We start from the raw sequence: 22,284 nt of genomic DNA, 5'->3' as shown, positions 1-22,284 counted from the left end.
AATTAAAGTAAATAGTTAAAACACATTTATTTTAAATAAATACATTAAAGTGCTTTACAGTGTTATGAGACCTGTATCCCAAAGATTATCAACTACACATCCATACACTGCACATTTGCAGCGAAAACCAATAAATGGTGATAAAAGTTTGGTTTCCTCCTCACAAGTACTCCCACTGCAGATTGTGTACTGATGAGAATAAAAATATATTAAACACTCATACCAGAATGTGGTTACAAACTAAAAATGGGGAAAAAGTTTTGTTTCATTGTGCAGGAAAACAAGATCTGTGTGAAGCAAACTCTAGAACAGCACAGTAAGATTTCATGGAATCATTTCAATTAATTCAGCAGATACAGAACCAAACTGAAGCATAGAAATTATTATGAACAAAGCAGTTCAACAAATTTTAAAAGATTGTTACTGAAGAGTGTTTAGAAATTTTGAATAATGAAAGCCTATCACTGCAAGCCATCATCATCATCACCATCATGCTTCCCTACTCCTTCTCAGTTGTGGACTGGGATTGTCCGTTTGTAGTCTGGGCAGTCCTGGTCATATGCAGCTCCTGGCAGCCCCACAGCATATTCTGTTGTAGAAATCAACAGTGTGTCCAATGTTATCTCTGTACATTTCGCTATAAAGCGAATGAAGGGCCGTACATCACCCTCATTGGCTGTGTCTAGAGCTGCATAATATTCAGCTCTTTGTTCTTTGCGTATTGTGATTGGTGGATATCGAGCTTGCATAAGCACAAGGTTCATTAGCAGACGTGATGTGCGTCCGTTGCCATCTACAAAAGGGTGCACATACACTAGTTTGTAGTGGGCAAGTGCTGCATACTCCACAGGGTGCAGCTGCAGGGCTTCATCTGAGTTGAGCCACTGAACCAGCTCCTCCATGTGTCTCTGCAGGTCTCGAGGGTGGGGAGGAATGTGGTGGCCCACAAACACCTGGTTGGTACGCAGTCTTCCTCCCTCCACAGGGTCTACATAGCCAAGCACCCGTCTATGAATCTCAAGAATGTCACTGACAGTGATGGCCCCTGATCTGGACAACAGCGTTGTGTTGATGTACTTCATGGCAGCATCCACACCAATGGCCTCATTTTGCTCCTGCAAGCTCTTCCCAGGAACAGCATAACGCGTCTCAATGATGTGACGGATCTCAGACAAAGTGAGCGTGCTGCCCTCAATGGCCACCGTGTGGTAGATATGGTGGTAGTAGGTTTCTTCCATTACTCTGCGGAGTGCAGAGTTGCCCTTAGGAATGGACATAAGCTGACGCACCTTACTGTCAATAATGCTAAAGTAACGCTGGTCAATCTCTTCAACCAAGGGAAGAGTTCGGTCTCGACTGATGAGAGCCCGCTCATTACATGGTGAGATGGCCAAGGCCTTGGTGTAAAGGTGGTCTGCCTGGACAACATCTTTCTCCTCCTCCAGAATAGTCCCCAGCTCTGTTAGGGCATCCACAAAATCTGGATTTATACTCAGTGCATGCACAAGCAGCTTGTGAGCCTTCTCCCTCTTTCCTGATTTCTTCATTTCCAGAGCCTGTTGAAGTGCTGCTTTGGCCTCCAGCTTCATCTCTGCAAAGAGGATATGGACACCATCAACTAAAATGCCGGGGAACAATACAGAGCTAATGATACAGCATTTTCCAGGATCCTAAGGAGAGGCCTTTAAATTGCCTATTCACCACACAGAAACAGGAAGACAGAGAAAGCAGAGAAAGTCTGCATTTGAATAGTGGTGGGTACAAAACTTCAATACTTTTATGGCACTGACCAAATTGCTTCAATGCTTTCCAGTGTCAAAAAAATGCTCCGTCATTCAATATTCTGTTAAAAAGTTTCAGTAGCTTAGAAGTAAATATGAGGATTATTGAGCCAATAAGTATGCAGCATTTAACACTAACTTGCAACTGTCCACTTTGCATTGAAAATATTTGTATTATTCTTGTTAAAAGTAGATATGGTTCGTGAGGTACCTCACCAACCTTGTAAACTACAGGCTCCTACTTCAAGTCAGCTTTTATATATTTATATATTCATTCATATGTTAGCAAACAACTGACTAAGTTGTGGTATGAGTACTAGCATTGAAATCTTTTAATAAAACCAAGCCCTACTTGTCAGTTTATTAGATTCACCAAGCTGAACCTTAATCAGTCTAAATCAACACTACTACACGAAACCCTCTTTTGTAAAGTTAAAAACGGCTTTCAGTGGAAAATGCCCAAAAATAGAAGATAAAGATAGTAAGACCTTATCTTGTAATCACGAGATATTAGACCAGCTTAAACAACAATACCACGTGGCAAGGTAGTCTCAAATTCAAATACAGACAAATTAATAACTACTAGACTAATATTGTATTTTGTATATGTATATCTATTGTAGAACATTCAAAGAAAGTTGCACTGCAAGTCATCTTGACCTATGCTTACATTTTGGAACATTAAATTGAATTAGCTGTCTCATTACTAGTTCATTTTTGACTTTGTACGATAGGACGTACGGATAATTATCACATATTTTTTCCTATCATTAAAGGGAACTTGAAAACAGGATGTCCCGCGCACGTTCTGAAGCGTAGTCTACTAATTCCTACCTAAGAACAAACAGTGCGTTAAAACGTTACAAGTCTGCTACAAATCGAGCCTGGTTTTATAGCCGAATCGGATGTTGACATTTCCGTTTTGCATAAGACTGTTGAAAGTATTGAAAACTGTCACTTAACTACAGTGATACTGAAGACATCATAAAAGCATCTAGCTAATGTTGCCTTTAATTCAGCTGGAGCCTGAATTTACTGAAAAATCAGTTGAAGCTCTCTCTTGACGGATGCAACATTACCTATACTCGGCTTGGACCTCAGAGGCAGCAGATCAAGCCCCGTGAAGGGGATAGTAAGGCTGGTGGACTGCACAGCCGGAGAGTGTCGAGACCTTCCCCACAACAGGCAGCGAAGTTGGGCTATACCCTTCAGAGCGGCGCAGCACTGGTCCTCCACCCCAACCAGGGGCATCAGGAGGGCCAGCAGAGAGCCGAGAAAAACACACAGCAGCGGTCCCCATCCTCCGAGTACACGGCCGCTGGTGAATCGCCATACCGTCACAGCAGCCATAATGATCCCAGGTTAAATTCTCCATACTCTGGTGATCCCGTCCCCCATATGTTTCCGCCCCAGTAAGGAGAAAGGAAAGCACTGTCAACGTGATAGCTGGGAATCAACGACACAACCAACTAAAGTCAGCACAGTTACCTAAGTTTTATACCTCGTAAGTTACATAACTAGATCGCATTCGTTCTCTGACGCAACAGTGTGACACAACTGAAACTTTAAAACCCCAAAAGAAATCTAACGAGTAGGACCCAGCTGACTAAATATAGCTTACAAATGATTGTGTACGAAATACACATCACCAACGTTCTCCGGTTGAACGTGCAAACATTCTCGATTATTATTGGTCAAAATTGTATTCATAACGATTGTGACTGGCTGGGAGTGCACCAATACGACAAAGGTGTCGTAGCCGTCTGTGATAGGGCTCTAAACGGAACTTTTCTGCCCTCAGTTTTCCCTTTCAGGCAACATTTACTACACTAACACCGTAGCCAAGAAAAGCACTTACATCTCTGAAAGTACTGGAGTCGCACTGGGGACCATCATATTTAGGGATGGTTCTAAGGCTTTGGTCACCCTATTTAAAGAATGAGAAGGCCAAACCCTTAGAACCACCTCTTAATATACTGCTCTGGCTAGCTGTGGGTTTAGGTCTAAGACCAATGAAAATATTAACAAGCACAGTTTCATAACCATTGTGATCATGCCAAGCCTCAAATTGGAAAACGTAATCTTGCAAACTCCCAAACGTGATTCTTTAAGCGTTAAAAAAAAACAAACAAACAAAAAAAAAAAAACAAGATGGGTTAAGGGAAGAAACAACAAGTTAGATTTTTAAATGTCCTAAGTGAACAACTTCGTGCCGAGATTTCCAGGTCGCCATCTTGTCTGCAGCTAAGTTTATGGCAAGTGATAAATATTTGTATTTTGTAGTGATACATTTTTAACAATTTTCTTGTATATATATCCACCTATTTTAATATATTTATCTATCTATCTATCTATCTACCTATCTATATAGATAGATAGATAGATAGATAGATAGATAGATAGATAGATAGATAGATAGATAGATAGATAGATAGATACCTTTACATCTTTATATCTCACGCATATGGTGACTAAATATTCTAGGTTAATTAAAAAAACAAAACTAATTTAATTCATTTGTTAATATCAGGTGGTGCCCGAGAACTGGCTTAAAGGGAAAATGCGGGACTTTCCATAGTTTCTGTTAGTTGGCCATTGGATTTTCTAATTTCAAACACAAAACGTGCTCATCTGACACTGCTGCAACTGGAATTGGGCAGCCACTTCATCCCACCTTTCATGACCACATAGATATTATCTGACTATAGAAAAGAAATACATATACATATACAAATACAAATACACATGTAAATAAAAACAGAATGCAATGATTTACAATTGTCATCAACCCATATTTTAATTACAATAGAACAAAAACAACATATTACATGTTACATAGTCCTAACTTTTTTTTTAATTCAGGGTGTAGATATTTGATTTACAAAAACAACTACAGTGCTGTTACCATTAAACATTGATTATTGTTGGCTTTGATACCATTGTCAGTCAATACTAAGTCCGCCTTTTTGGTGTGGGAAGTTAAAAAATGGTTTGATCTATTAATACATAATTGTACTCCAAGCCTAAATATAAAGTAGTGTTACCATGACATCTTTAATAGTTCAGGATTTTGTGATTGTGTCAATCGGTTGTCCTTGCTCAGTCATGTGAATACAGCTTTACAAACAGACAGAAGAGGGCAGCATGGCTCTGTTGCACAAACATCAACGTCTTACTACAATTTCTTTTTAGAAGACTGCTGTGGCACTCTCCCCTGCAAAACCAATATAATAAAGATTTAGTCTCAGTCCATCCAATTTTGAATGCAATAAAAAAGATTCTGTTTTTATGTAAAGTAGGAATACTATCTTCCTCTTAAGCTTTTTTTCAGTGTCTTTTGTAATAGCCCTTTATTTATGCTCATCCTTCATGTCCTTGGTATTCAATTTTCTTAAGTTATGTGAAAAATGTCAAAGCTTTTATCCTTTAATATGTCATCTATTTATAGTGGAATTGCCTTTACAGAAATTACCACCAGCTGTGAACAGCCTCTGGTGATGAGGATTGATTCTGGGCCGTGTGCCAAAGCCAACACTATTAAACATATCTTCAGCAGATGGTCATGGCAGGCTATCAGTTCTAAATTGCTGATATTCACGCACAGCCTGAGACTCCACAGTAGTTACTTGCCACAGACAGTGCAAAGAAAGTTATGAATGAACAATGTAGATGATTGTTTATGGAGTTAAATATTCAGTAGGTTAGTCTGATTTGGGATTTTTAATTTGTCTCATTTTGTAGCACACTAATCACAGTGAGCTCTAGAGCACAGAGTCCCTCTGTGCTGCTCTGACCCACAGCAATTTAATGTTGCAGGATAATGGAGTAGCCTGTTTCACTGTACTTGAGCTGCTTTAATTCACTCATGGTATTCATGCACTCATGCACACTTTTTAAAGACAATAAGGTTATAGTTATTGTGGCCAAGAACATGTTTATATTAATTTTTCATTCTCAGAAAGAAAGAAAACAAAGTATAAAAGAAAAACTATGTTGGAAGAATATTTAGTCAACATGCTGCTGATTTGGGCAATGGCTGCCTGTGTGATACAATACAAGCTCTGCATTTAGTTAATCTGCAGTTCAGATCACACTATTTTCTCACTGGGCCAAGACACTTTTATTAAACCTCTAGGGCTTTGAAGAGGTCTTCACTTCCATAGTAATTTAGTTGAAAAAACTATGACAAAACCTTTAAGGGTTTTATTTTGACACAAAGATTATTGTAAAAAATTCTGTCTTCATTACAAAAAAGAACACAATATGAAGATTTAGGATCTTCCACATCCTATATGTTACTCTTTAGCAGCCCAGTTACACTATCTAAATGCATATTTTCCATTGAAAGAACAATTTTGACACACTATGGAATGTAAAAAGGTCTGTTCCATGAAATAAACTAATATAAAAACTGTATTTACTGTATACCACAAATTGACAAAAACTCCATTCATAATTTCCAAGTTTACATCCAGGTAATTTTTTTTTATTAACTTCAAACTCTAAAACCTCAAAGAAATGGGTAGCTCAGCTGTTGAAGTATTTATTTTGAAACAGAACCTGCTCAAATACAGTAAACCAGGTAAAAACTTTCTATATTGCTAAAGCCCAAAACTTAAGGGTTAGAAATGTGTCACCCCTAAATACAAACTGTCTCTGAATGGCAGAAATACCTTCTCTCTGCAGGTTTTGTTGAGTCACAGAGGCTTATTCAATGGTCAACAGTGCTACAAACATATCTCATTTGATGGATGTATTTGGATTCAGTTGTCATAACTTCAAGCAATTCTACATGTTAATTTTAGTTTAATGGAGGAAGCCTGGTCAAGTTTGAAAAAATGTCCCTAATGAGGTTATAATGATGTCATCAGTATTATCTCAGCTTGAGTCACCAATCAACTTAACTTACATGTCATTGGACTGTGGGAGAAAACCCTCACAAGCATGGGGACAACAAGCAACTCCACACGGAAAGGCTACAGGTGGCCAGGGATTTGAACTGGGGACTTTCTAGTGTTGGTGCAGCAGCGCTAACCTCTCCACCACTGCGGTGCCCCCAGCTTCGGCTTGTAGGCTACAAATCTATAGCAGAAAACCGGAGTTATAAACAAAGTGTAATATGTTGGTTTTTACAAGGGTCTACCAGCACAAAAACTTCCCATCCAGTGTTTTAGGAATTACACCCTTGCACTGCATCAAAAACAACAAAGCTTGGCAGTTTTTGCATTCGTTTGGGCCATTTATTTATAATCTTTACTCTGCTGATGACCAGACTTATGGAAGAGCTAAGCTGAAATGCAGCTTTAGAAAAAGTTACTGATATATCTTTAAATCAGAATCTGATGTTTAGATTGCTCTCTTTTGCCATAATTTTTGCTCCTTTCTTGAGTTGTTATTTAACTGTGGTCCAGTTGCTTGCTCATAAAAAAAAAAAAATTAAAGCAGTGACTAATTAGCCTATTCTCCATGTAAGGATCCACAGCAGTTTAGACTCTGGTTCAGTTAAAAAGCAAGCACAAATATGGTAGAATGAGCAACTAATGAAGGAGAAGAAATCATGGCATGAAATGAATGGCCTTTGGGTCATTTTGCGAACTAATTCTATGCCCATATGGCATAATGCTTACATGAGCTGAAACCTCTTCAGCTGTAAAAATGCATAAAACCACAAGTCTGAAGTTAAAATAAGTAAAGGTTACAAGTTGCGTTCACTGTTCTATGAACCAACCAGGGTTTCCTCTTTTTCTGTTTCACATTGTGTATTGATCTCACGGGATAAGCCGAAAAGACAGAAAAAAATTGTTTATTCTAAGGTTAGTTAGATTAAGTATATGCGTACTGATGACATCATCGATGACATCACACGACTGCCTTTGAAGTGTTTGGCTTTAAAATTTGCCTTTGAGTTTGCCGAATCAGGTGTTAAGGAAACAGTATTTTATTGACAAGTATTGGAGCTACATGGTAGTGGGGAGCCGCACAAGGTAGTAGTGGAAAGTTGAGTGTGCAGCTGTGGAGGTACACGGTTTCTTACCGTGTTCTGTGGATTTAGGAATTACTTTGCTGAACTTGTTCTGTGATTTGTGAATCTTTTCTATGGAAGTATTTCAGGTTCTAATTAGCCTTGGTAAATCATGTGATCCCACTGATGATTTGGTAAAGGATTTGGTCGCTACATGTATCAGGATAATGCTCACACCGGCTGACATTTTAACTTGAAGCACACTCCAGAGATGACCTGTCAAAGACTATTAAAATAATACCCTATCTTTTCAGGACTTGCTGAAACTGTGCTTCAAGAAGTTGAAAATCCATCTGTCCACCTGGAAAAAAGTGACCTATCAGGGCAGGAAATAAATCCCTCTGGCACAAGCGCCTCGCTTTCCTCCCCTACTGATTTGCTCTCCTCTCTCCAGCCTCTGTGGAGCCGTCAGTCTGCTTGCCTTTCTTTCTGAGAAGAAGCTTTGTTCTGGCTGACAGAGCCAGGTTTCAGAGATAGAGGATCTCATTAGACAGTCAAGGAAAGAGGAATGGTGGCTCTGTCTCCATTCGTGTGGATGGCTCAGAGAGCAGGGATGAGGGGGGTTGTAAAATGCATGACAGACGGAAGGAAAGCTGCACTGGGAGCAACAACTGTCCCGTCAGCATCCACAATACCTTTCTGAAATAGTGGGTTTGCTTCAAAATGCAATATCCACACACTCATTGACAGAGTGACAAGTGCTGTTACAAGAGTTTGGGAGAAAAAAATGTGTTTTTTTTTGTTTTTCCAGACCAGCGCACAGAGGGTTGTCTTGCCTCAGGAGCTTCTCCATGAAATCCGACAGGTCAAAATACCAGCAATAAAATAAATAAATAAATGACAAGGTCCCCTCTGCTGTCTCTGTGTTAAGGGGGATCTATACAGTGGGGCGTGAGACATTGTGATTACAGTAACTGGCACCAACACATAATAAAATATAAAAACAACCAGTGGCTTTTTCCTTGTTGCTGCTTCTTCAAACCAGATTTTAGACATGTCATAAGATCAACGGCTTTTGGCTTGATGCTCTTCCTGCTGCAACCCCCCCATTTTATCCTGGCTCGGGACCAGCACCAAGGTTGCTTTTGGTGGGTGGGTGGGGCCACACCTGGTAGATGGGGATTCGAACCTGTGGCCTTCTGTACTCCAACCCAGTGTTCTAGACATGTCACCGGTTTTATTTAACAGTAAGTTTGTCTATTTAACCACACCCATTTCTTTACTCTGCTTCTTTGTTGCAAACACTTCATGCTAACACAACTGTTCCTCAAATGACTTTCCCAATATTAGCTGTCCTTCCAACAGTCTATTGTCCACAAGCCTGATGGACACTTTGTGCAATGATATACCTGAAGTGGCTTACTGGACTTATATATCTTATACAATGCAGCAACACATTGACTGATGGATTTGTGGATAATTAAATTAGTAAACAGATAAACAACGAGGAACGTAGACTGGATGCTTCCCCCTTCATAACTTGCCTCTTGCCTTCATAGACATTCATTTTTTTTTGTCCTTTCGACTTAGCCGGTGAGTCCAGGGTTGCCACAGCAGACCCTTCTTGATGCAACCCTCCCCAATTTCTACCAGGCTTGGACCGGCACTGCACAGCTGGGGGTGGGAATGGGCTGTTAGTAGTCCAGACACTTCGACATATAGCTGGGACCAGGGATCAAACCACTGACCCTATGGTCCATCGACGATTGCCTTACCGACTGAGCTACAACCTCCCCTTCAAAGACTGAGCGTTATATATTCAGTGCATGCTCTTATCAGTCCGTCTTCATCCTTATTATCACAGGCCCTGAAAGGACGACACCACCAATTATGAATGACGTAACAACAGACAAGTATTTTGTGTTGTGTGTAACAGTAAAATTATGTGTTTTGGGGCAGAACAACAGACATGCAATTTTTTGCATCTGATCTTTGGTCTCGTTTATCGGCATGACATGTTTTGTCAGGTTTGCGTGTTTGTACAAATAACTTCAGATTACGGACTCTCTCACTCAGTACCTGTCGGTTGTGCTCTGTCAGGCGATGAAGGCTGGTCACCTGCTCTGGGGCATCAGTGGGGTGGAAGAAATAATTAGTTTTCCACTGAGGGACAGCCATTACCAGAGACCTCTATGCTCTTTGTTGTTTTACTGTTTGATTATCTCACTTCCACACTGGCCTGTGTCATTCAGAGGAATGGGTGTGCAAGCCGCCGGCTCTGTCAAATGTGCAAATTCCAGCTCCAACAGGCACAGCTTACACCACACAGTAATGACTCAGCAACCGTGGGCGGCTCATTATTTTCATCACCCACTAAAAGATGACTGGATGTTGGTTTTGTTTGGTTTCTTTGGTAACGCACTGGGGGACTGCAAAATAAAAATTACAGCCCCTTATAACACCATTAAATACAATATAATGCAACAGGATGACAGTATTTGCTCCTTTGTACTCTACTGAAATTACTTACCTTGAGATGTTTTATAACTTGTTTATTTAAAAATTCCTCTAAAACTAACTACATGCCCTTAAGCCTGACCTCCACTTCTAGTTTAATGCTAATTTAGAACAGGTGGCATGATAACATGTCAAATTAACAAAAACATTTCCTTCTACGTATTAAGTGCTAATATTGGCACTTAACTTACATCACTACCATGTAAAAATAGAGCAGCTTGCAGTGCTACAGACCCCTTTTATTATTTAAAATTACATTTCTTTACATTTTCACATTTAAACCACAGATTCATGCTTAAGTTTTATCTTTGCATTAAAACACATGGTATTTGTATTACAGAGGTGTCTGGCATTGTCTGATCCATCATTGTGGACCCATACAGGGTTCATTTAAGGATCTAATCTGAAGGCTGACTTAAAATGTTAAAAGAAAAACGAATCCAAACAAAGCCACCATCATTTTTCTTTCGTTTCACTTTATATTTTCTAGAGCTGTTGGTCACAATGTTGGCACCAGTTTCATTATCTGCTCTCATAGAGACCTTATCCCAACTTTTCTTTTTTGCAGAAAGATGATTATTATAAACATGCTAGGATTATTATCAAGAGTGGTGTTATTAAGAGGCACAGATGGACCTAATATTGTCATCATCATCACAGACATCCGGTGATCATGAGCTGGGGTTGAGGATAAGATTTGTTAAATGATTTGTTAAATGCCATAGGATCTATCTGAACAGCTTCTAGATGGTTAGAAACTGCACAGCTGATGGCATTTCAAACTCTATTCTACAAAGCATAAATAATATTCACTCCCTTTGGAAGTGTTGTCCTTTTTCTTTCTTTTTATTAGCAACAATGTTAATTGGCTTTATTTACCAAAAAAAAAAAAAAAAAAAAAAAAGCTGAAAGGGATGCAGGGTGTTGGGGTTAAACTGTAAAAAATCTTCCATTTGATTTTCTCAATAGAGTCCTGCGATAATAACTGATTCCTGTACACCTACAGCAATTACTATAGAGGAAATTAAATGTTTGTTGTGATTTGTTGATGTGTTTGTAAAGACAGTCAGACGATTCATGTTTAGCATAGACACATACAGTACACCCAAGAAGATTAAAGCTGGCTGTTTGCCAACAATAATATGCACAGATGGACCAACATGGCTCTGTTAAATCTTTACATTAGCATTTATGCAGTTAACTGAGGGAGTTCAGAGATACAGCTGCCTCTCATCCAGACAAGAGATAATGAGACATGGACCTCTGGAGGGTTTTTATCTGTTCCAAGAAGAAAAACGTCCTGCATATACACGGTTCATCTGTCAAAAATAATCAGAATAGATATGATCACAAGGAAAAAAACATAACAATGATTTCTGATGATTGCTGATACTGGGATTCAAAGGCTCGGCCCATTTTAATCTTCATTAGTGAGGTGGATTTTAGGTAAGCAGATTTATGCTGTTGACTGCAGCATCTCTGCTACAGTCTAATCTATATAATGGTTTCAAGCTGAAGATACTAATGTTACAATAATGCTCAAGTTACGTTAAAATACAATTCAAATGGCACATGGGCAGATAGGAGTGTAATCTGACGCTGTGCAAGTGTTCAGTGGCTTCTTGCAGCACATTGAGCTTGATAATCAGAGTTGCTGATTGTATGCAGAGGAATTTCACCCATAAAAGTCTCACAAATGAAACATATCTGTACTGTTATTCCTGTAAATGTTGTGACTGTCACAAAGTTCATTTTGTTTTTTGCTTATATATATGAGTAATAAAGTTTATGAACTTTACTTTCATTTGTGGAACTTCAAGTAGTAAATGGATTATTGTGGTATTACTTTGAACTTTGACCATGGGGACGCCATGCAAACACCATATTTAATCTCATAATGTCAGGTATAAAAATATAACTTTAGCAATTTTTGGAAAATTTACTTTTATAAAAACAGTAGATGGACATAATATGTGCATTGAGATTGACGGAAAAATTGATCAACTCATTTGAATAATTTACATTTTATTGAGAAAGTAACCACACCATTTTTGTTATGCTTAAATATATTTTTTGTACAATTTTAAAAATCTATCAACATGAATGTGTGGAATATAAGATGAATCTATGTTTCCTCACAAAGTTAGTGGTGCACGTGTATGTGTCTTTATTTCATTATTTATTTACAGTGTTGAAAGTGTTGAGATTCCCTTTTAATTACAATAATAAAGAGGCAATTGTGAAACTCAAAAGATAAACAAGCATGTTTTGGGTAGATTACTGAGTTTTGAATTCGAGGTGCAATTATAATCTCTTTTAATGTGTTTTATGTCTGAAATCCAATTATTGTAGAACTGTAAATTTTAACTGAAAGAGTAATTGTCATTTTCAGGTTTTGAACTTCCGAAAAATGAACAATATAATTACACTGTAGTTCTAAACTGGATACCATTTTGACTTCTCAAGTGACCGTTTACATATTTACAGCATGCAAAAGGACATCCTGTAGGTGAACGTATGACTTGGTGGAAATGTCTTTACTAAGCTACAAAAAACTTAAACAATGCATCACTTTTAGCTACATCATAGACTCATTTATGAGTGGAGGATGTTAACTATAAAATAAACATTGCACACAAACTGCAAATCAAATTGTTTCATTATTTAAAGACCCGCACTTGTGTTTCTAATGATTTTGGCTGATATTGGACATCTGCTCAGGTTGAAAGTATGTGAGGTGTCATGGTGGAAATGATGAAAGATTTCTGGACTCTATCCTCTAATAACTATCAAGTTTTCAAAGGCAACAAAGTCAAAGAAGAAAAAGTTAAACTAGCTACATCTATACTGTACACACCAAACAACAAAGTAGCCAAATTCATTTAAATCTCTGGTTTTGGATTAGCAGGTATGGCCTTTAGTAAAGTAGTTTTCACTGTGAAGCACTACCAGAAAACCTGCATATACAAAAAATGCATGTAGCTAGTTATACCTTTCTGAGCTGCATCATAACAGGATATAGATGACTGTACAGTACTAAGCATTTGAGATTGCAAGGTTTAGCTTCGAGATAAAAGTGTTAGCTAGAAGAAATTTGAAGTGTTAGAAGTGTTAACTAAGCAATAGCTGTACTTCCTGCAGCTGTTCTTGCTGCTGATTTGTCATGGTCAGAACAAACGCAGTACATTGCACACTGAGTCGATGATGCGGAGACCTGAAATAAAATCTATGTGTTTAACAGCTGTTGGTTTTTTAATCAGTAGAAGGAAAAAGTCAAAAGCTGAACTTGAAACATCAAATTAAATTCATTGTGTTTACTACCCGAGAGGCTCATGATGATACCCAGTTCTTTAGGTTTTCATGAAATTTCTGGCCAAACATGCTTTATTCTTCTGACTGATTTGAACAGACACGTCTAACCGATTATGTGCATCTGGCAGAGAAAAGAGAGAAATAAGAGTCACATCAATGATGACAGAAAAAAAAGCACATTTTTTTGTGATAATCAGGACACTTTTTCTTATCAAAGTGTTATGGTCCAATGTTACAAATACAAATTTAAGCCTTACTCTAAACCAGCCCACATTACTGGATTTTTTTGTTTTGGTTTTCTCTGAATTCTATGGCATGTTGCTACCCAATACAAACTGTCTAAAATTTATTGTCAATCTATTGTCTAAAATTACTTATAATCCAAAAATACAAATGAAATACCTTATAAGGGGCAAAACGTCAAAATGCAGTACTGAAAGTATTTGTGGGATGGAAGTGTTGAGAAACCTTGGTCAGCTGATGCAGCTGTGTGTTGTTAAAAAGAAACAGCTCAGCTCTGCACACACCCAGCTCTGGACAACATCAAGTCGACAGCTGTCTTAAAGGTATGCTATTGATCATTGATATAAATAGAGTAATTTTGAATAAAAAATATTTTAATTTAAAAAGCTTTGTAATAAAATGATGTCTTTCCCCACAGAAATGTCTGCTCTTTCAGACTATATGGATTATGAATATAACTACACTGAAGGAAATTTCAGTCTACACGAGTTACCAGTTTTTCAGCACAAAGCCACATGTTGGAATAAAGTCTTGTGTGTGTCGTTGCTGGTGGTCAATGTGGTCATTTTTCTGCTGGGATTCTGCGGAAATGCACTGGTAATCTGGATTTCTGGCTTCAAGATGAGGAAGACAGTCAACACCACCTGGTACCTGAGCCTTGCCATCTCTGACTTTGTCTTCTGCGCCTTCATCCCATTCACCATTGCCCACACGGTGATGGATGACTGGATCTTTGGCCGCTTTATGTGCAAGTTTGTTTCCTCCGTTATGTTCCTTAACATGTTCAGCAGCATATTTCTCCTGGTCATTATCAGTGTTGACCGCTGCGTCTCGGTCATGTTTCCAGTTTGGACTCAGAACCAGCGCACTGTTAAAAAGGCATCTGTTGTTGTTGTTCTGGCTTGGTTATTTGCCATTACTATGAGCATTCCCTCTATGATCTTTCGGGAAGTTGGCAGTCACCTGGGCAGGACAGCTTGCTTCAACCAATATACATTACATGCACACAGTCACCAAATAGTTGCAGTCTGTCGCTTCGTTGCAGGGTTTATTGTTCCTTTCATCATCATCATGGTGTGCTACTCTATCATCATGTCCAAACTTCGCACCAACAGGATGACTAAGTCCTCCAGACCCTTTAAAGTAATGACTGCACTTGTGGTTGCCTTCTTCATCTGCTGGCTGCCCTACCACGTGTTTGTTCTACTTGAGCTAAATCAATCATACTACGATCACAATATTTTAACGGGTGGACTCCAAGTAGGCACTTCAATGGCAGCAGCCAACAGTTTACTCAATCCAGTGATGTATGTCTTCATTGGCAATGATTTCAAACAGAAGTTCAAGAGCTCTGTGCTCTCAAAGATGGAGACTGCAATGGGAGAGGAAGGTCGCACCATCAGCCGATACCTGTCCAGGTCGAGCTCAATGGACGGCAGAGCTTCAACACACATTTAGAGGTGTCAGACATCTTCAGAACTGTTCCAATCGCTGCATTGCAGTATGCAAATATATTCATATAAGACATAAAACCTTTTCTTGATTGTACTAATTTTTAAAAGATCACTGACTTTTGCAGATTCCACACACGTTTGACTCAAGAGATGAAATTCCTGCCAATTAAGCCTCACAAATATGTAATGTAGTTGAAGAATTTACAAGTCTGAGCAGAGTGATTATGATCAGTCATATCAAATGAAAGAAATGCTTCAAGAGCAATATTTTTTTGCTGAGGAGTGGTTGTTTATTAAAGAGATTTTCTTTGTAAATTGTAAGCACTGTAAAAAATGAGCTATATTTTCTAACAATAAACGCATAAAGAATATATGAGCAATATTTTTTTCATTTGATGCCAAATGTATTGCTGTCATTTGCTTCCTTGACCTACGACATAAAATAATGTTGCCAAAGTAAGAATAATGAAGAACTGTCACTGAACTGAACGGATTACGGGTAAAACCTCCACTGGCCTTTAAAAAGGGATGTTCTCTATTTTGTTTTACTGACACCACACTATGCAACTATTTTTGTGTTGCATGCAAAAACCTTGCACTAGACTGGATGAACAAATTGATGTTAGTAAGCTGCTGGGTTTGGTTTTTTTCTCAGAACATTAAACAGTACGGCTGTGCCCACAAAATGCTGTTGTGTGTACTATGTGAGATGAATATATTTAAGCAAAACTTAGTATGGCATGGCATCATGATAATGTAAAAAAAACGAACCCTACACACTGAGATGTTAATTACAATTGTCAAATGGACATAGTGCAGAATAAATGTGAATAATGTTTAATGATAATGTTTTTTCTTCTTTGTTTGTGAAATTAAACTGATACTATTATAACATGTTTTCTGGTTTATTAACATAACATTGAGCAATTATTTACATTAGTACACTGCAGTAATCGTTTTTTTAAAAGACACTAATCTGTAATTTAAAACTTAGCTATTTAATATAAGTTAAAGGAGTTAAATCAGAAAGAATCCATCCATTATTTGTAACCGCTTATCCTGTGTAGGGTCAGTGGGTAGGGGGTGGACCTGGGCAGGTCTGTCTCAGGGCCAACACAGAGAGACATACACAGACTGACAGCCGTTCACACTTACATTCACACCTGAGGGCAACCACTCCACCACCCTGTTACAGATTGAAAGAATTTGAATCTGCAGATATGTGTAGTCAGACAGTATCAAGCATTGACATTGCATGGAAAGTACAAATAATTTCACTGATCAACATTGTCACTCCACACCAGCAGTCAATAGAATATGTGAGCTTGTCTTCAGGATCATTTCTCAGGCTCAATAATTCTGAAAGAGAAATGGAAAACACCCTTTTCAAAACAGTTAAAAAATAGTCATTATCTCCAGGGGCAAAATGACTCTACCCCTGAAGGTGTCAGTATAATGGCTTGCTTCCTACAAAGAAACAGCATAAGAGGAATCACAACAAGAACAAGAGCTTATGGTAATTTTTTGGATGTTCAAATAGTGTAGGACAAAGGAAAGACCCAGACTACAAAGGTTGCGTGAGTCACAGTAAAACTCTGGATAGTTTAAAACCTTTAAAAGCTGAATTATTGAAGCTGAACCATGTGTCCATGTGAGAGGGCTCACTCAAAGTGAACAACATGGAAGTCTTGCCACTTTTTTCACCTCCTTATGTGCCATGTCAGGCACCTGTGCTTGTGAAAGAGCAGCACCAACTGCACACAGGTTGAGATAAGCTGATAAACACTTTTCGAAGTGGGACCCAGAAGAGTTAGCATAGACCAAACACTTGATGAAAGCAGGGTGAATATTGGTCCTATGTTTATCAAACAGTCACAAACACCTGTCTGCCTTTTTAACTTTTGTCTTGCAAAGATACATTTTAGCTGTATGGCATCACAGAGCTGCCAGAATGACCCTGTACATTTAGTCAACCTTGTCTGTGTTTGACAGGACATCCTAGCCATGCACATTGGACCATCGAACAACTGCATAAAGAAGTAATTCAATCTTCAATTTCAATTCAGTGTGATTTATCATATTAATTCAGAATCAAATCAGAATACAAAGTACCACTTCTGTCCATTTTGGCTTAATGTATTTATTGAATCCAAAATCCAGTTTTTACTAGTCATCTTAGCATTCCATCTGATAAAATTTGTAAAAGCAGTAGACCATAGCAACTTACTTAGTGTAATCATTTATTGGGGCTTATGACATTGCAAACATTCCATAGAAAATACATTCAAATGTGACACCTATGTTCAGAAGGTGCCTGCTTGTCAATTAAAACAAGAGCCAATAATGTTTAAAGAATCTGTTAGAAAATAGAAATGGCTTTCTTCATTTGCTTGTTGCAAAACAAATATATTTTTTTAATGTATCAGCACACACTATAAAAATATATTTATATCCTAATGAAAATGGAAGTCAGTTAATGTTTTCTGCCTTTCAGTTGCCCGTGTCTTTTTTACAATTCCTATATTAATGTTTATATTTATATATATTTAAGCATGTGGCATAGCACATGGAGTACCAATATAATCCATGTGTAAAAAATCTGAGAAGAATGTTTTTTACTTTTGTGGAGATGTTTAATGATGAAAAACAAAATATTCATCAGTTGTTTCATATAGCTCTATGTTACAAGAAAGCAAAAAAAAGTTTTTCACATTTTGTATAGATAAAAAAATTCTACATTGATCACTTGTCCTAAAGTTAACCTCTGAATCACAAGTGTTATATCCAATTCTTCAGTGATCTTTGGGCCAAGCGTCGCACAGTGAAGTGCTTTTTGGATTTCTGCTTTGAGTTCAGTGTTAGGAAAACATATTCACAACCAAATTATTCAACATGTGCACTGCACACCAGGGATAAATAAATGCTGTAAAGATAAATCCTCTTCTCTCCTTGAGTCAGTGCCTTCAAGAGGGATTATTCATCTTCTTGAATACTTGAGGAGCTGAGAGCTTACTTCTTTGCCTCTTCTTTACAAAGAAATATGTTCCTTGCAAAAATGTAGAAACACAGTATCACCATCAAGTAGTTAAAGCATGAGTATTGCATTTGTGTCCTTTAACAAAGGGCTAAAAGCTTTTAGTGAAGTTCATGTATAAAATAGTAATGTTGTGTTTCTCTGATAGCAGCAGAAAAAATAATGTTTTATTTCTCTTTTATGCAAAATAAGCACACACAATGGGCTTTGCAGTATTGTGTTGTATCTTTTTGACCAAATGTTTTTTTTTTTTTTATATACTGGCAACAAGTTACCCAGCACAGTCCATTCAGCCTCTAGTCACATCTTTAACCTTATTCATGTTAAGGCATTTGCACATTTCCACACAGCAACATATGCACTTAGCACAATTGGAAGTGCTTTTTGTGCCCCCTGTTAACACTACCTCTGGTATTAATACATGAAATGCTGAATTTCAACAGAAATTTAAAACATTTTAATACAAATTTTTATAATGGGGTGAAAATTTCTTGCCCTACAGCCCAAAACTAAATGACTTCATAGACAAACAATTGAAAAAACTATTTAGGTCATGAAATTCTACAAAATATGGTGCACAGTCTGTTGACTGAACAGACAAATCAAAAGACGTAAAAAAGGGAAACCAAGGAATCATATATCATCTTGGTATATATTCCTCTAGGACTCCAGACATGTTTCTTTTCTTCAATGCAGTATCTACTGTTCTGATCAGTTCATTGATGCTCGCTCTCATTTCAGAAGTATACGGGTCATATTCAAGCTTTCGTAGCCCTGATCGCTTGAAGTTTCCATCCTTTTGGCCCTCAACGCAGAGCAAACGTTCCTCAGAAACCTTCAAACCCAAAAACTGGACCATGCCTTTGAGCTTGGAGAACAGGTCTCTCTTCAGGTCCTCAAACCGTACCACATGGACATTCTTCCCATAGTTCAACCAGTCCAATGTGTGGGACGCCCACCACGGGGCATAATTCTTCACAAACTCTGGCCACTCTATAGGACAAATGAGAGTACATAGAACAATTTAACAAGGACACAAAATTATAGTATTTAAAGTAAAACAAAGTGGAGAGTGAAAGAAACCTTAATTAACTTACACACTTAAAAAATCCTTTAAAGAATCAGTATAAATGTCTTTGCTAAACCAGTAAATAAGGCACATTTATCAAACATCTTCAAAATTACAGTCACACATCGTAAAAGATATATTTATTTTATATATATATATATTAATATATATATTTAATTTAATTATATTTATTAATTGCATGCATATTAAAAGCAGGAATTATCAATATGACTTATGGATTAAACCTAAATCTAGCTTATTGTTTTATCAGTCCATCCATTATATGTCACTGCTTATACTATTTGGGTCGCGGGGGGGCTGGAGTCTAACCCAGCTGTTATTGGGCGAGAGGGGGGGCCACCCTGGACAGGTCGTCAGTCTATCACAGGGTCATAGAGAGCTTATTGTTTCATTCTTTCTATTATTGCTCAGTCAATTTATTTGTGTAAAACACTTAAATATGAGCAAACAATAACTTATGAAATTAACAGAAGCATAAAACTGTAGCTATACACAAATGGGGATGTAATAATATGAGTGCACCAGGGGAAACCATGTAACAAGGAGAATTTAGTAGGTCCGGCTGAAAATTACCTTTATTCTTGTGTTTTAAGTAATATGAACTTTCGGTAAATAGGTTTTATTCTTAATTAGAGTTTGAACTGCTTCACTTTTAGATTTTACGTCAATACATTTTTGCTAAAATATAAATATAAAATCAGTAATAGCAGTTGGATAAATACACTGTCTGATCTTGAATTAAAAATTGTCAACAAAATGCTGAAATGTGAACTAAAACAAACAAGTTGACGTGTTGAAGGAATAGGAAGTGAGACTCATAACAGCCAAACTTATCATTTAGCTTGTGGGGTCTGGCGCAATACTGGCAGGCCACATTATGTCATTTAACAGTTGGTCATCAGAATATTTTTTTGCTTGTGAAGTTCACTTATTGATAATCTACTGGCCAATAATAGCAGCAGTTGGCAGGAGGTGTCTATCTTTACAGTTAGGAAATGTCATTAAAGTTTAAAGCCTGCTGAGAGTGAAAAGAATATTATATGGTGCATTCAAAAACTCCGCCAGTCTAAAGAAACACTGAGGAACTCACACTGAGTTTGTTTTCCTTCCTAACAGGCTTACACAGAAAACCAGAACTGAAGAAAATAAGAGGGGGAAAAATATCATCCTCTTCTAATGTTTGACTGAATGATACACTTAAATGAAATACTTGTGTTCTTATTAGAAAAGTTTGATTTCACAAAGCCAGAGTCCTGAATAAAATCCACCAGAAAAACACTGTAAAATGACTTTATACCACACTAAATTGCCCCTTAATTGACTTTATGGGGCCACACTGGAAGTCATCAGTGTCTGAGCCCCAAAGTCTCCCTCTGCAGAGGTGAGTACATGTGGGGCTGCTGCACACAATGTCGTGCTGAGTCCGAAGACTGGAGCCTCTGAACATATTCAAAGTGGCAGCTGTCAAAAAGCTTTTCTCTTTATTGATGTCATCCCATTATTTCCCCACCAACACGAGGAAAAAAACATTCTGGATGGCAGGCCAGATGTGCTGATTCCACAAAGAGAGAACACTGCTGGCTCTGCAACTGTCCGGTCTTTGGAAAACTCGATTACGCCTCGTACTGAATCTCAGAGACGATACATGGACAAGACAAAACCAGTTGCCATGGTTACAGAGACACACTTAGGTGGGTGGATGTAGTGAGAAAGCAGAGAATGCATGAAATATAAAAATATGTTACCAAAGAATATAAAATCTGTTATTCATCTTGTATAGTTAGTGGACCAAGATATATAATTTCTTTAATTACATCATAAATAGCTTTTATTTTTTGAGACGTGACACTTTATATATGGCAAAATGTCCATTAATTAGAAACAAAAGGAATGAATAAAATCTGTACAAGTGTAACATTGTTGCATACAGAACTGCCTTAATATATGAATATCAACCCCAGTAAAAATCAAACAGCCGATTATTTTGGAAACATCAGGATTGGCAACATTTACTTTGTGAGCATAATCTTAAAATGTAATCTTGTAAGTGGAGTGTTGGGTTAACACACACATCTTCACAGCAAAAGTTTTTTTCTAAACTCTAAATTCTTCATGAACAACAGTGACTGGCTTGTGTTTCGTTTGTCAGGCTTCAATCTGAGGCAGGAGAGACTTGTTTGTAAGGAAGGGTCCAAAGAAAAGATTTAGGTTAATCTTGCTTTTCAGTCGCTTTTTCAAGCGAAACAAACGAATCACATTTAAAGTGGACTTTTGTTTATAGCTAATACATAAATGCTAAAATCGAATATTATTCATAAGTGAGTTAGCACCTATATAGATATACATGTATTGTTGACTGTCTAAAGATAGAAAACTGTTATTTAACGTTTATTTTGTCAAACCTTGTGATGGAAGTGATGTGGCTGGACCAACTGAGACTCCTACAGAAAACTAAAAAGTTTTTTTCCCCCACAATGTAAAATTATTACTAATTAGTAAAACTGGGATGGATTTATAAGAAGAATGTTTTAATTCTCTATAACAATATTATTTTGATTATTTAAATTACCACTGGAGTTTGAGGAACAAGCTGGATTTAACTGGTGACCCAGCTCATGATGCTGCTCACCGAGATGACTCAAACTGTGGTTGATTGGTTTACTGCCCAGCTTCTCATTTTGCAATTAGAGCATTCTGACTGATGTCACGGAAATGGTTTGAAATGTTAAAGCTCAGCCACATTGTTTTTTTTAAGGTGAAAGCCACTAAAACGAGCTCAGATTTATTGTTTACATCTTCCACTTTTTATTATTCTAAGACCGCTTCTATAGCTCATTTTCCAGTTCCTAAACCAAGATATTTGCAATATTCATCTTCTGTCTTTCCAAGTT

General features: G+C 37.6%; 3 protein-coding genes across 7 annotated transcripts in view; 1 reads left to right on the top strand and 2 right to left on the bottom strand.

Moving 5' to 3' along the window:
- Positions 1-12: 12 nt before the first annotated feature.
- On the bottom strand, positions 13-3,455 carry ficd (FIC domain protein adenylyltransferase). Its single transcript, XM_067521233.1, has 2 exons — positions 2,861-3,455; positions 13-1,591 (listed from the first exon to the last, which is right to left on the bottom strand). The coding sequence occupies exons 1-2, from the start codon at positions 3,129-3,131 to the stop codon at positions 510-512; spliced, it is 1,353 nt and encodes a 450-aa protein (XP_067377334.1). The 5' UTR covers positions 3,132-3,455; the 3' UTR covers positions 13-509.
- Positions 3,456-14,036: 10,581 nt separating this feature from the next.
- Positions 14,037-16,161, top strand: cmklr1 (chemokine-like receptor 1). The gene is made up of 2 exons (XM_067522327.1): positions 14,037-14,138; positions 14,234-16,161. Exon 2 carries the CDS (start codon positions 14,236-14,238, stop codon positions 15,271-15,273), a length of 1,038 nt encoding a protein of 345 aa, XP_067378428.1. The 5' UTR covers positions 14,037-14,138; positions 14,234-14,235; the 3' UTR covers positions 15,274-16,161.
- Positions 16,162-18,305: 2,144 nt separating this feature from the next.
- Positions 18,306-22,284, bottom strand: part of wscd2 (WSC domain containing 2) — a 36,939-nt gene continuing 32,960 nt past the window's right edge. For all 5 annotated transcript variants that reach the window (XM_067521632.1, XM_067521634.1, XM_067521631.1 and 2 more), the window contains one exon: positions 18,306-19,296. In XM_067521632.1, the coding sequence (XP_067377733.1) occupies positions 18,944-19,296 (353 nt within the window). In that variant the 3' untranslated portion in view covers positions 18,306-18,943. The remainder of the gene's footprint in view (positions 19,297-22,284) is intronic.

Source organism: Channa argus, chromosome 11 (genome assembly GCF_033026475.1).
Source record: "Channa argus isolate prfri chromosome 11, Channa argus male v1.0, whole genome shotgun sequence".
Taxonomy (NCBI): domain Eukaryota; kingdom Metazoa; phylum Chordata; class Actinopteri; order Anabantiformes; family Channidae; genus Channa; species Channa argus.
This window is presented reverse-complemented; position numbering and strand designations above follow the sequence as displayed.

What these genes read in the sequence shown, in the direction of transcription:
- ficd (XM_067521233.1), bottom strand. Translation starts at nt 3,131, where the DNA reads ATGGCTGCTGTGACGGTATGGCGATTCACCAGCGGCCGTGTACTCGGA. An exon ending in GAGGTCCAAGCCGAGTATAG is followed by an intron (nt 1,592 to 2,860) that starts GTAATGTTGCAT and finishes TCCTCTTTGCAG; the next exon opens with AGATGAAGCTGGAGGCCAAA.
- cmklr1 (XM_067522327.1), top strand. Translation starts at nt 14,236, where the DNA reads ATGTCTGCTCTTTCAGACTATATGGATTATGAATATAACTACACTGAA.